Genomic DNA, 12,995 nt, shown 5'->3' on the forward strand with positions numbered 1-12,995 from the left:
ATCTGTCAGTCCTATATGAATAGATGTGAAGCTAACCATTTTTCTTTCTTCTTTTTTTTGATACATTTTTATTCACCCTTTGTTTTTACATTACCTACATTTCATCCTGCATCCTTTCCCTCCTTCCTTCTAGAGACATCTCTTATAACAATTTATTTTATTAAAAAATAGGAAAAGAAAAAAAAAAGGAAGAGCAGCAGATACCATACTTGATCTTAGCCAAAAGCCAAAAAATGATAAGAGAAAAATTTTTTGTAAATTGACCAACACATCAAAAACAACCTGACATCATATGCAATGGTCCACACCCATAGATTACCCCTCTGCCATAGATATACATATAAGTATAATTTTGCAACATCCTTTTTGTTGTTTTGTGATTTTGTTCTTTTCATTTAAAATGTTGTAGTCATTGCATATATTGCTTTCCTGGCTCTGTTTACTTCATTTTGCATCAATTCATGTAAATCCTGTCATGCTTTTCTGAATTCATCATTGTTGGCTGGCCATCCTTAAATAAAAATTATGCTCCTCTCAAAATGTCACAGTGTAAGCAGTTACGAAAGATATAATGATAAAAAGATACTTACTGTCCTCAAGAAATTTAATTTTTTTTGGAGTATAAGACTAATATACATAAAGAAACAAGCAAATGATACAATTGAGGCTAAACTAGAAAATTTTTAAAAAGAAGACTCAAGGAGACACTGAGAAAAGCACTTCCTCTTGCAAAGTTGGGAGATCAACTCTTTTTATGCCTCAGGGAGGGCAGGCAGAGGATTCCAAGATCATAGAATTAGAGCTGGAAGAGATCTCAGAATCCAACCCATTCATTTTACAGATAAGGAAACCAAGGTCCGAGAAGATTAAATGACTTGCCCAAGGACACACAGGTACTAATCACAGGAGGCAGAATTTGAACCTAGGTCCTCTGACTGCAGAACCAATTTTTTTTTGCTTTACCACATTAGGGCTGCAGAGGGAACAGGACTCCCCTCTATCTTTTCAAGGAAATAAAACTCCCCTCTACCAAATAGTTCCCATGGGTCAGAAGGAGGAAGTTTGAGAGGAAAACAACTAAAGGCTATGCCCCTTGACCCTGAAAGAGAGAAAAAGACAGGTAGATGGCCAAGCCAGGAAACTAGAAATCACTTCTCACTTGTCTGGTTCCTCCTCACCATTTCCCTCAGTGTAACCTACTCACAAATTAGAAAAGGCAAAACAATGAGGGAAAAGACATAGCAGAGATAAGATACACCAATGCGAGTATTTACAGTGGTCCCCTAACCCCTACGGAGATAACGTTCAAAGAAGGGAGTTAATGCACTGGAATGGAGCTGTTTTAGGACAAAAAATGGAGTTTGTACCTAGGAAGGTGGTCTGCGTGTACCTGGGATGTGAGGTACCCTAATATTAAAAGGAATATTTTCAGGGATGAAGAACTCAAAATGGTAAGGGGTGGGAGAGAGACTAGAGGGAGAGCAAATCAATAGGAAGCATTTACTATTTCAGCAAAAATAGCCCAGGTTCTACAGCATGACTACTTGACTTTTTATAATTATCCAATTCTTTGGGCTCAGGAGACTTAAAATACATGGAAATATGTACAGATACATAATGTATATAATATATTTGGTTTTTTGCTACTTTTTAGCTCTGGGTATAAATTAATTTTCAAGCCCACAAATATTCTTACCAGTTACAAAATTCATATTAGCTCCAATCAAATTTAATAACATGTTTTCTTTCACCCATTAGTGTTCACTACCTTATACTAATCCTTAGATCAATGAAATATGAGAATCTGAGAACATTTTGGTAACCCAATCTAAACTCTCAGAATTGTCATATAAACTACATATTTCATGGAAATCAAAAAGCAGCCAAAAGAAGAGGAAGAGACTATTTCAGAATCGAGATTTAGAGCCAGCAGTATGAGTATGAGTGTGTGTGTGAGAGAGAGAGAGAGAGTGTGTGTGTGTGTAATAAAACATGTGTTTATTTACTAAGCCTTTTAAGTACTTAGGTCTTTTTACTGCTGAAATAGATAAGGCCTAATTTCTCTTTGATATAAGACCAGAGGGATACTCACCAATACTATTAGGCAAAAAGGATAAGGAGACATCCAAAATAAACCCACTTCCAAACTGCAAGGTCTGAAGGCATTTTGCTAAGAAATAACAAAAGCACGATTAATAATTGTAACAACTCACATTTATTTATAGCAGCTCTTAAACACTATGAGGCATTAACCAGTGATGATGGCCCTAGGCTTTTTTTGTTTTTTCTAGGCAATGGGGTTAAGTGACTTGCTCAGGGTCACATAGCTAGTAAGTGTCAAGTGTCTAAGGTCGGATTTGAACTCAGGTCCTCTTGACTCCAGGGCCAGAGCTCTTGAAAAGGAAATTTACTGTCTTATGGTGAATCCTCTCTTATGTTCTGCTGTGTACATGGCAATGGTTTTTTTTTTAAATATTTTATTTTATTTTTATTTAAGTTTAAAATAAACTTAAATATGATGATAAAAATAAAACAAAATCCAGGCAGGTCTTCTCACATCTAGTCCAATACTCCTTCCACAAATCCTCCCATTAGATTAGTCAAAATACTCTACAAATTTAAATGCTACATTTTACCAAATATATTTGATTATGATATTACAAAGAAATGACAAAGAAAAAAGACTGAGAAGGGTTTCCTTTAGATAGCTTTATAGAAATTGTGAGATAATTTTTTTTAAAAATCGAATTCCAAGTAAAACATGTTAGAAAATATTGCTATTGACTGTCTCCTTTTATCTTTCATTTAATAATCAATTACTTTCTTTAAATAATCAGTCTCTGTGACAAGGTACTTTCTACCACCGTAGTCTTTATATGACATTTAGGAGGCTTTAATGAACTGTATACTCTATGGACATAAGTTGATAGTTTTTAGTGCAAGGCCTTGGGTGAGGCACTTGAAAGGACAATCTTGAGCCTTGCCAGGACCCAGAGAACTTTCCAAAATTGGAGATACAGATAATTATGTCAAATGTACCCCAGTTAATCTGCTTAGAAAGCAAGTACTTACTTTTTTCAATAGTTTTTCAATATAGTTTGATTTTCATTAAATATTTCCCAATTACATGTAAAAATTTTTAACATTCATTTAAAAAATTTTTGAGTTCTAAATTTTTATCCTCTCATCCCTCCCTCCTCTTGAGAAGGCAAGCAATTTGAGATCGATTATACATGTGAAGTGTGAGCAAAACATTTCCATATTAACTATCCTGCAAATGAAAACAAACCAAAAAAAAAATAATAAAAATGTAGTAAAAAAGGTAATGAATAAATAAATAAATAAATAATCAGTCTATAACACATGAAGAAGCACTACTTACCTTGTGAGCCCACCTTGGACCACACTCGGACTGTCGAATCAGAAGCTGCAGAAACTATAAGTGGATATAGTTCTATACCTGAGGCATTCTTCTGGTAAACAGCAGTGACAGCACAAACAGCACCTTCATGGCCTTTGAAGTGAGTTACTTCTATAAGCTACAACAACAAGTAAAAGCAATTAAGTGCCTACTATGTGCCAGCACTGCCCTGGGAGTCAGGGAAACAAAGACGAGTCCTCTCAAGGAACCTATGGTCTACGCAGGGAAAACAACATGTATACAGACAAGTAAACACAACATGTAGAGCAAATGTATAAAACGCAAACAAAAAGTCATGGGGGATGGGGGCTGCAACCAAGGGAACAGGATAGTCCCCACGTGGGAAGAGAGGCAGGAGGGAGAGCACTGCAGGCTTGAGGGAAGCAGAGCCTGAGCAGAGTCATGGAGTGTCATGTACAGAGACCAGCAGGGGGCCAGTCTGGCAAGAACACAGTGAGTGTGACCAAGAGTCTTGCGCAGTAAGTCTGGACGGGTAGGCTGGAGCCAGATTGTGGAGGGCTTTACATGCTGAATGGAGTAATTGCTATTTTATCCTAGAAGCAACAGAAAGCTACTGGAGGTTCCTGATAGGGCAGTGACAGGTCAGACCCAGGCTTTGAAGATATTAATTTGGTAGAACTGTAGAGAACAAATGAGAGAGGAGAGACTGAGGGCAGGGAGTCTAAGTAGACCTTCAAGTGAGAAATAATGGTTAGAACTCGGTGTAGTGGCCTTCTGAGTGCAGGAAAGAGGGCAGATGTGAGGGATGTTGTGCAGGTCAAATCAATAAGACTTAGTCACTGATTTTACATGGAGTAGGGAAGGGAGGAAGAAAGGAAGAGGAGAAAGGAGAGTCAAGGAGGATTCTGAGGGTTTGAACTTGGGTGACTGGAAGGATAATGATGTCTCAATAGGAACAAGGAAGAGGGAGACAAGATAAAAAAATATTATGTCAAAATGGTGTTACCAATTTCATCTTTTATTACTTGGTTAAAAAGAGCTCCGTTTTTAAGGGTTAAAAAAACCTTAAAACCTTAGTACTATGAAAACATAGGTGACGGTGCCTGCCCGTAAGGACAGTCCTGGAGGACATTTATCTTCGCTAACATAGCTTCCATGTCCCACATACACACAACCACGATGCCCTGGCCTTCCCATACTACTTCTCCTTTTTCCACAACAATCAACAACCGCCCCTTGCTCTCTTCTCCATAAGAGAAGGGATGGAATCTTATTGGCAAGGGATGTTAGTCAAAATAAACTGAGGCACAAAGTTCTGAGCATGATCAATTTATTAGTAAAGCACAAATTTATTAATAAATAGGATCTCAGCTTCCTCAGCAAAGATAAGACCCTGAATGAGAGGGACAGCTCTCTTTTACAGCTTTGGGGAGTACAGAACAAAAAAACGTGACTCGGTGGGCAGATAACAAAGCTCTCAACATCGTGAATGGAGAAATCAATATGACCGGTTACAGAGCAGAGGCATGGGGGACAATAGAACTGGTTGGAAACTGGGAATGAGAAGCTAGCAACAACCTCCTCTTTCCCTCCTGTGACTAAGAAATGTTCATTGTTTGCATCCTCCTTACTGAATACTTTCTCTTCCTTTCGCTTCCTTCTCCCTCGTTCTCCTTCCCACCTAAATGTTTCTTCTGTCTCCTTCACTAGGGCCTCAGCTTCTTCCGACCCTTTTATGTGGCCCCTCTTCTCTCTCCTCTCTCCCTTCACAAACTCATACGTTCTCACCTCTCCAATGAACGACTCCAGGCAGACGAATACCAAATATCTATTTCCATGACTAAGCTTTCATCTGAGCTCCAAACCCACACCTCCAATGGCTCTCAGTGCATCTCCACAAGGATAAACCACTGGCATCCAAAACTGAGCTCACCATCTTTCCCCTAAACTCACTCTTCCTCCTGACTTTACTCTCTGACTGGCATGATATTCTCTCAGTCTCCCATATTATTAATCTCAGGTTGACATATGACTCTTCCACTTCCCTCACCTGTCATATTACATTTGTTCCAACACACTGCTAGGGGATTTCAATCCTGTAGCCTCCTTGCTAGTCCCATGGCCACCATTCTAATGTAGACCCTCATGACCACCCTCCCACCCTGGTGCCACAGCCGAACAGGACTTTCCCCTTTCATTCTCTCTCTTACCCATTAATCCTTATGGTAAGTGCTACCGGAACATTTTAATAATGTACAGATCTGATCACGTCACTCATTTCCTCAAAAATGTTTAGAGTCTCCCTACTGTCTCCTGAGTCAAGTAAAAATTCCACAGTCTAGCATTCAAGGCCCTCCACAATGTGAAATTACCATCCCTTTCCAACTTTCTGTCATATTGCTCCTCCACACGAGCTCTGCACATGCTCCAGCCAAAGTGGACTATTTTCTAACCTGAACACACCCTGCTCTCATGCCTCTGCTCACATTATTCAAATGAGATAATGTATCTAAAGTGCTTTGTGAACATTTAAGTACCATATCGTTATCTTTTACTATTATTATATTTGGAATATCCTTCCACATCCCTTCACTGCTGATTTCCTACTCATTTCTTTAAGCCCAACTCAAAGGTTTCCTTGATCCCTCAGTCAGTAATGACCCCTCTCCCCACTTCATATACCTCTTTGTCTTGGATCTATGTAATATACGTATCCATAAATATGGTGTGCTATAGCTCTCAGCATTTGTGTACTGCAATATCCAATGCTTTTTAAGTGCCAAGAAATCAGGAACGATTCTAACTAAACTTTCTATCTACTCCAGGGCTCTGCAAACAGAAGACATCAAATAAATCCCACTGCTGTACATGTAAAGGAATTTTTGCTCCTTGTCCATTCCCACAGTCCAACCAAAACTAATAAGCAGATCAAAGTATTCAATGAAGGGAAAGGGACAGAAATGGCAACAAGGTCCATCAGGGCTTTACTCAGTCTTCTGACCTTCCGAGACAGTACAAACCCTTAATAATCAGCCCACATGTGCCTCCTAAATGAGCCATGCCACACTCTGGGCCCTGGCATCCCATTGCTACACTGTGAAAATCCCTTATGGCCCTTTCTACTTGGTTTTGACAAATACAGAGGGAGACAGACTTGTTGGACAAAATGAATTTTAAAAGGCATTCTGAAATACCTGGACATTCAAAAAGATGTTTTCAATCACATGGAAATAAGGTATGAGGTAGGGCTATGAGGTCAATGTATCTGTGCATAAGAACCAAGAAGCACGTAGAAAACTTGAAAACAATAGAAACAAGAGGAAACAAAAACCATGAATAAGAATTACCTGCAAAAGCAGAATTTTTTTTTTTAATTTTTTAGGCAATTGGGGTTAAGTGACTTACCCAGGGTCACACAGCTAGTAAGTGTCAAGTGTTTGGTCTGAATCCAGATTTGAACCCAGGTCCTCCTGACTTCAGGGCCAGTGCTCTATCCACTGCGCCACTTAGCTGCCCCCAAAAGCAGAATAATTTTACAACACAGTGGACACTAAGGGAAGCAGCACAGTGTATAAATAGAAGTCGGCCTTAGAGTCAGGAAGACCTGGGTTCAAGTCCTGCCTCTGACAGGCTGTGTGATCCTGGATAAGTCACTTAATCATTAAGACTATAAGATAAACTGGTAAAAAGAAGTTTCTCACTGGGAACTTTCTACACTGATGAAATCCTAGATCAGATAAAAAAACAAACAAACAAAAAGAGAGTCAAAACACGTTCATTTACCTGGTTTTTCTGTATCTCCCAAAGAATCATCTGATTATCTGATCCTCCAGAAATCAGTTCTGTTGCAGGAGCTGAACAAGATAAATTATAACTGGGTGAATTGTATCTATTGTTTTCTACATAATATCTCACTGTTAAGTTTACATGTTAAATATAGGTTAAATTTAATATTACAGTATACCATAGCTAGAAAATTATTCAAAGTGAAAAATTCAAGGCCCATATGACAACATTCTACACTAATGCTTCACTCAATATGTAATCTCATCAGTGTGGGTAATCTCACTAATACTACCAGTTACAATAAATATAATCCGGTCCTCATCTTGAGCATTTCTTGTTCATATTTTTCTTTAAATCTTCTAAGCATAGACATGCTGGGGACTTCCTCTAGATTTTTTGATATTCCATCAGCATTAGTGAGGCACTGTTATCTTTCATTCTCATTATGAGTGAGCAGCTTACCTCCTTCTCCCCTTATACACAGGCACATTCATAAAATCAGGTAGATAACTCGTAAGATAGTTTAAAAATGTGTGTACATTTTTGTTGTTAATGAGCAGCACCTCATTAACATTTTGGAAAGGATGCCAGGAGAATACATAAATATAGATATATAGATAACATTTGTGTCTATTATACACTTGAGAAGCAGCTTGGCATACTGGAAAGAGTTCTGATCTGAAATGAGGTTTCACCCTGGGCATATACTAGCAGAGAAACCATGAACAAAATCACTACCTTTCAGTGTCCTCAGGCTACTCTAAGATTATACCTGGATCAGAGACAGGAGTTTCCACATCAGAAACTCTCCCATACCAATAAAACTCTAAGTCTGAACTAAAAAAACACTATAGATTTAAAATGTCACTAAAATAAATTCAACAAAACCATATTAATTCAGCCTGAATTCTAACTAAATTCAAATTATAATGTATTCAAATTGCAGTATTATAATTTCTCCAGAGACCATAATAATTAACAATGAAACCAAATTGCAGGAAACATGTTTAAAACATTTGGAGGAAAAAAAATGAGCATTTAAAAGCTCCAATTACAAACTAATACGCTAATTATAAAAGAGAATCATAAACTGCAATTGCTAAATGGGGCCTTACAGATTATCTAAAATAATTCTCTCACTAGGAAAACTCGGGATTGGAGAGGTTACAGAGTTGCCCAAGATCACACAGCTACCTGGTAGCAGAGTCGGGACAACACCGTAGGCTTTCTCAGTTAAGACTCCACGTCTTAATACAAAGTATTGCTCAATTAGCTATTTGTTGATGATCATAATGATAATGTGCTCTTTGTGCTCCATTCCATTCCTTCTCAATTCTTCTTTTTGGCAATTCCCTAACAACCTCTTTGTTAGTTTAGCTTTGGTTACTACAGGAACCTGAAAGAAAAATTCATACCTTGGGTCTCAATTTCCTAATGTGCAAAACAAAGGAATTGGGTTAGATGACCACTAAGGTTCTTTTAGTTCTAGTTCTATGATCCTATGATGTTTTTATTTTATTCTTTAAGACTTTTCATAAATTAAACTATTCACCCCATACTATATCCAAGCTAGTGTAGGTTTATATTATTAATTATATTATATTACAATAATTATATAATTATTTATCATAAGTATTATAATATGTATATTAGAGCTTTTTATCCGTAAAAATCTGGTCTTTTTACAGTATGTATAACACTAAAGATGAATATGGAAGATAATTAAGAATCAGTTTTGCTTCATCAAGAAAAAAACTCAAAAAACTAGTTTAAAAGAACCCAATTAATACTTACAATCATCCTTTTTTTGAATCCACTGTACACAATTAATTCTACCAGTGTGACCATTCAGAGTGTGAATAACAACTCCTTTCTATGAGAAAGGAAACAGTGGTATTAGTAATTTATAGTTCAAGATTGGACCTAAACAAAATCAAGATTTTTCCCCCTAACATCAGCTATAGCTACCCAGCTATGAAGTTGGATAACTTCCTATAGGTTTCTCTTGCTTAACAGAAATTAAGTCTAAAGAATTCATGCATGATTCACAATTCAATCTAAAATAATACAGTAGCAAACTTCATGGGAAGCAGCTCTGTGAAGCTATTTTATGACTGATACTTTACCTTGGAAACTAGCTTGGATCGCCTTACACTATGTTTTACAACCAAACTCTGGCAACCGATAAAATATGACAAAAATCTGTACTTTCCCAGGTTCAACAAACATGACACTAGCCACCAGACCACCTGGTATGACACAGTGTGGTACAGGGGAGGGAAGAGGGAAGGGGTGGGGGGGACGGTAGTGTTAGATTTGTGGTCAAAAGACCTGAGTTCTAGTGAAGTTCAAGTACCTCCTTGAGGCCAGGGAACATAATTTTTTATCTTGGTACTCCCAATAGTGTATTAAATAGAGAATTGCCACTGAAGTTAGTAAGACTTGAGCCCTGCCTCTGATACACACTAACTGCATGACCAGAGACAAGACGCTTCACCACACACAGCAACAATTAATTGAACATAGCAGCGTATATTTGATAATGCCAAGAACACCGCCGCTGGGATAAGGAAAAACCCAAATTTTAACAAAAACTGCTATGAAACAAAGAGATCAAAGAAAGGACCAACATATATACAGTTACTTACAGCAGCTCTTTTTGTTACAGCAAAGAACTGGAAACTAAGTGGGTGCCCATCAATTAATGGCTGAACAAATTAAAATAAATTAATGTAACAGAATTCATGAGGAAAAGAATGGTTTCAGGTAAAGCTTGTAAGAATTAATGCAGCATTAGTGCAACACTCTTCCTGATGTAGACCATACTGTCCGTGGGGTTTTCTTGGTAAAGACACTAGAGTGGTTTGCATTTACTTCTCCAGCAAATGAAGGCAAACACAGATTAAGTGACTTACACAGTTCTTAAGTGTCTGAGGCAGATCTGAACTCAGGTCATCCTGACTCCAGGCCTAGAACTCTAACTACTGAGATACCTACCTGTCTCCAGTGGCATACTACCTCTCACATACTATACTCCAGCCAAATTCAATTGCTCCCTTTCACCAGCATAACAATGCCAAAAATCTTGTCAAAAAACAGGTACAGCCGGAAATGACACCAAATGACCCTGGCTCTTGAAAGTTTCAAAAACCTTTATGTGAGCAAATATTTATTATCTATCTTATAAGCTATACCACGTTAGGCAACATGGGGAGAATACAAAGAGTTCTAAGCTATGGTCTCTGACTTCTACACACTTAAAATCTAAGACTAATATAAAAGAACAATTAAGAGAAAATACAAAGTAGTATATATTTTAAAATATTAAGTTTTATAGTGTATAAATTGCAGGAAATGAAGTGCGTACAATCAGAACAAAATCAACATTATTCAGATCAATGCAAGGCCCAGCCATGATATCACAGGACCAATAATGAAACATGATAAGCACCCTGCTGACAGAGAGGCAAAACTCAAGGTGCAGAATGAGATGTACGTTTTCATAGACAGAAAACAGGGAAATCTGTTCTGCTTGACTACACATATTTGTTACAAGGGTTTTGTTTTTCTCTATCTTTTTCCCCAAATAAATGAGGACAAGAGGAGGGGTGTAAGGTGAGAAGAAGAGGGACAGCAATTGCTAATTACATTATAAGCAATTACTATGCCTATACTTCAAAGAGATCAAAGTGTGAAAGGGCCATATGTACAAAAATACTTAAAGTCAGTATTTTTTGTTATAACAAAGAACTGGAAACAAAATGAGTGTCTGTCAATTGAACAAGAGCTGAATAAATTATAGTACATGAACAGAATGAAATATTATTGCCCCACAAGAAAGATGAAAGGGACAGATGCATAGTAACTTGGGGAAACTTGTATAAACTGATGTATAAGGAAGTGAGCCAAACCAAGAGAACAATTACTATGGGGGGTTTGTGGGGTTTTTAATTTTTTTCCCACTTAATAGTATTTTATTTTTTCCAACTACATGTAAAGATAGTTTTCAACATTCACTTTTATAAGATTTTGAGCTCAATTTTTTTCTCCTTGCCTTCCTCCCCTCCCCCATCCCTAAGAGAGCAAGCAATATGATATAGGTTATACATGTACAATCATATTAAGCATATTTCCACATTAGTCATGTTGTAAAAGAAGAATCAGAACAAAAGGGAAAAATCATGAAAAAGAAAAAAGCAACAAAAAAAGGGAAAATAGAATGCTTTAATCTGCATTCAGATTTCATAGTTCTTTCTCTGTATGTGGATAGCATTTTTCATCATAAGTCTTTTGGAATTGTCTTAGATTGTTGTATTGCCGAGAACAGCCAAGTCTATCAAAGTTGATCATCACACAATGTGCACAACGTTCTCCTGGTTCTACTTACTTCACTCAGATCATGTAAGTATTTCCAAATTTTTCTGAAATCCTCCTGCTCATCATTTCTTATAGCACAATACTATCCTATTACATTCACATACCACAATTTGTGAACAATTACTATGTTGACCACCGCACTGTAAAGGACAGCTCTGAAAGACACAGAACTAGAATCAGAAGTATAAGCTATTCTTCCTCACATACACCTCTCTGCTTGTGACTTCTATGTGTGGCCACTCTCCCCACTGATCCTGGGTGCATTTGTAGGAGACTACACCCCAAGTTTATGGGTAAGATATTTTGTTGCATAATTTCTTTCTATGCCAGTTCAATAATGTCTTTGCTTTGAGATGCGTCCTCTTTATGACTGCTCCAATGTAAACATGTTACTTTGGGCTCATGAGCTGTGGCTTTAGGAATTCAAACCTAGGGTGTCTCAAACTTGAGGTGGCCATCCCCTCTGTTCAGTCGTTTCAGTCTTGTCGGACTTTTTGTGACCCCATTTGGTGTTTTCTTGGCAAAGATACTAGAGTGGGTTGCCATTTCCTTCTCCAGTTCATTTTACAGATGAGGAAACTGAAGCAAGCAGGGTTAAGTGACTTGCCCAGGGTCAAACAGCTAGTGCCTGAAGCAGAATTTGAACTCAGGTCTTCCTGACTTCAGGCTTGGTATTTGGCAACTATGTGGCACAGTGAATAGAGCACTGGGCTTGGAATCAGGAAGATTCGTCTTCATGAATTTGAATCCAGCCTCACACACTCACTAGCTGTGTGACCTGGGCAAATTTACACAACCTCTATTTGCTTCAGTTTCCTCATTTGTAAAAGGGAGATAATAACAGCGCCTAACTTCGAGTTGTTGTGAGAATCAAATGGGGATAATAACTGTAAAACACTTAACACATTGCCTTGCACGTAGTAAATATTATACATAAATGTTGGCTATTATTATTATTATCAGTGAAGGGGCTACTCACAACCAATGAGATTATTCAAAGTATCAAAGCTAGGGAAAATTTAGGCATGTTTGAAAGCTGATAACAGGAACCAGTAGAAAGTGAAAAACTGAGTAAGCCCAGGACAGGAAAAAAAGTTTAGGCAAGGCCTAAATCATTAAGAGATAAACAAGTTGGAGAAAACAAGCTTAAAGAACTGAGGCTGTGACTAGCCCAAGATATGGACCTGGCAAAGATTAAAATAATAGGTGTACGAAGGTAGGAAATCAATTCTTTAAAAACGAAAGCTGAAGTTGGACAGCAAGTATTCGTGAAATAGGTCAACCCACCGTGTGGCTAGAATCAGGACTCAAGAAACCAGGAAGAGTGAAAGTGTCCAATGCTGAAGACAAGCAAGCAGAGAAGAAATGGGGAGGAGGGAGGAGACTGGGTGGGAGGGCGATCGAAGGCCGCCTGGAAGTGGCTGGCTATTGATTCCAAGCTGCACAGGGA

The 12,995-nt window shown here is 37.9% G+C and overlaps 1 protein-coding gene across 1 annotated transcript in view; it reads right to left on the reverse strand.

Moving 5' to 3' along the window:
* Positions 1 to 12,995, reverse strand: part of ELP2 (elongator acetyltransferase complex subunit 2) — a 51,602-nt gene that overhangs the window by 37,951 nt on the left and 656 nt on the right. The window contains 4 exon segments of the mRNA XM_020985694.2: positions 2,093 to 2,170; positions 3,383 to 3,539; positions 7,166 to 7,236; positions 8,963 to 9,041. Coding sequence (XP_020841353.1) covers positions 2,093 to 2,170; positions 3,383 to 3,539; positions 7,166 to 7,236; positions 8,963 to 9,041 — 385 coding nt within the window.

This window comes from Phascolarctos cinereus, unplaced genomic scaffold (genome assembly GCF_003287225.1).
Source record: "Phascolarctos cinereus isolate Bilbo 61053 unplaced genomic scaffold, phaCin_HiC Scaffold_4;HRSCAF=312, whole genome shotgun sequence".
Taxonomy (NCBI): domain Eukaryota; kingdom Metazoa; phylum Chordata; class Mammalia; order Diprotodontia; family Phascolarctidae; genus Phascolarctos; species Phascolarctos cinereus.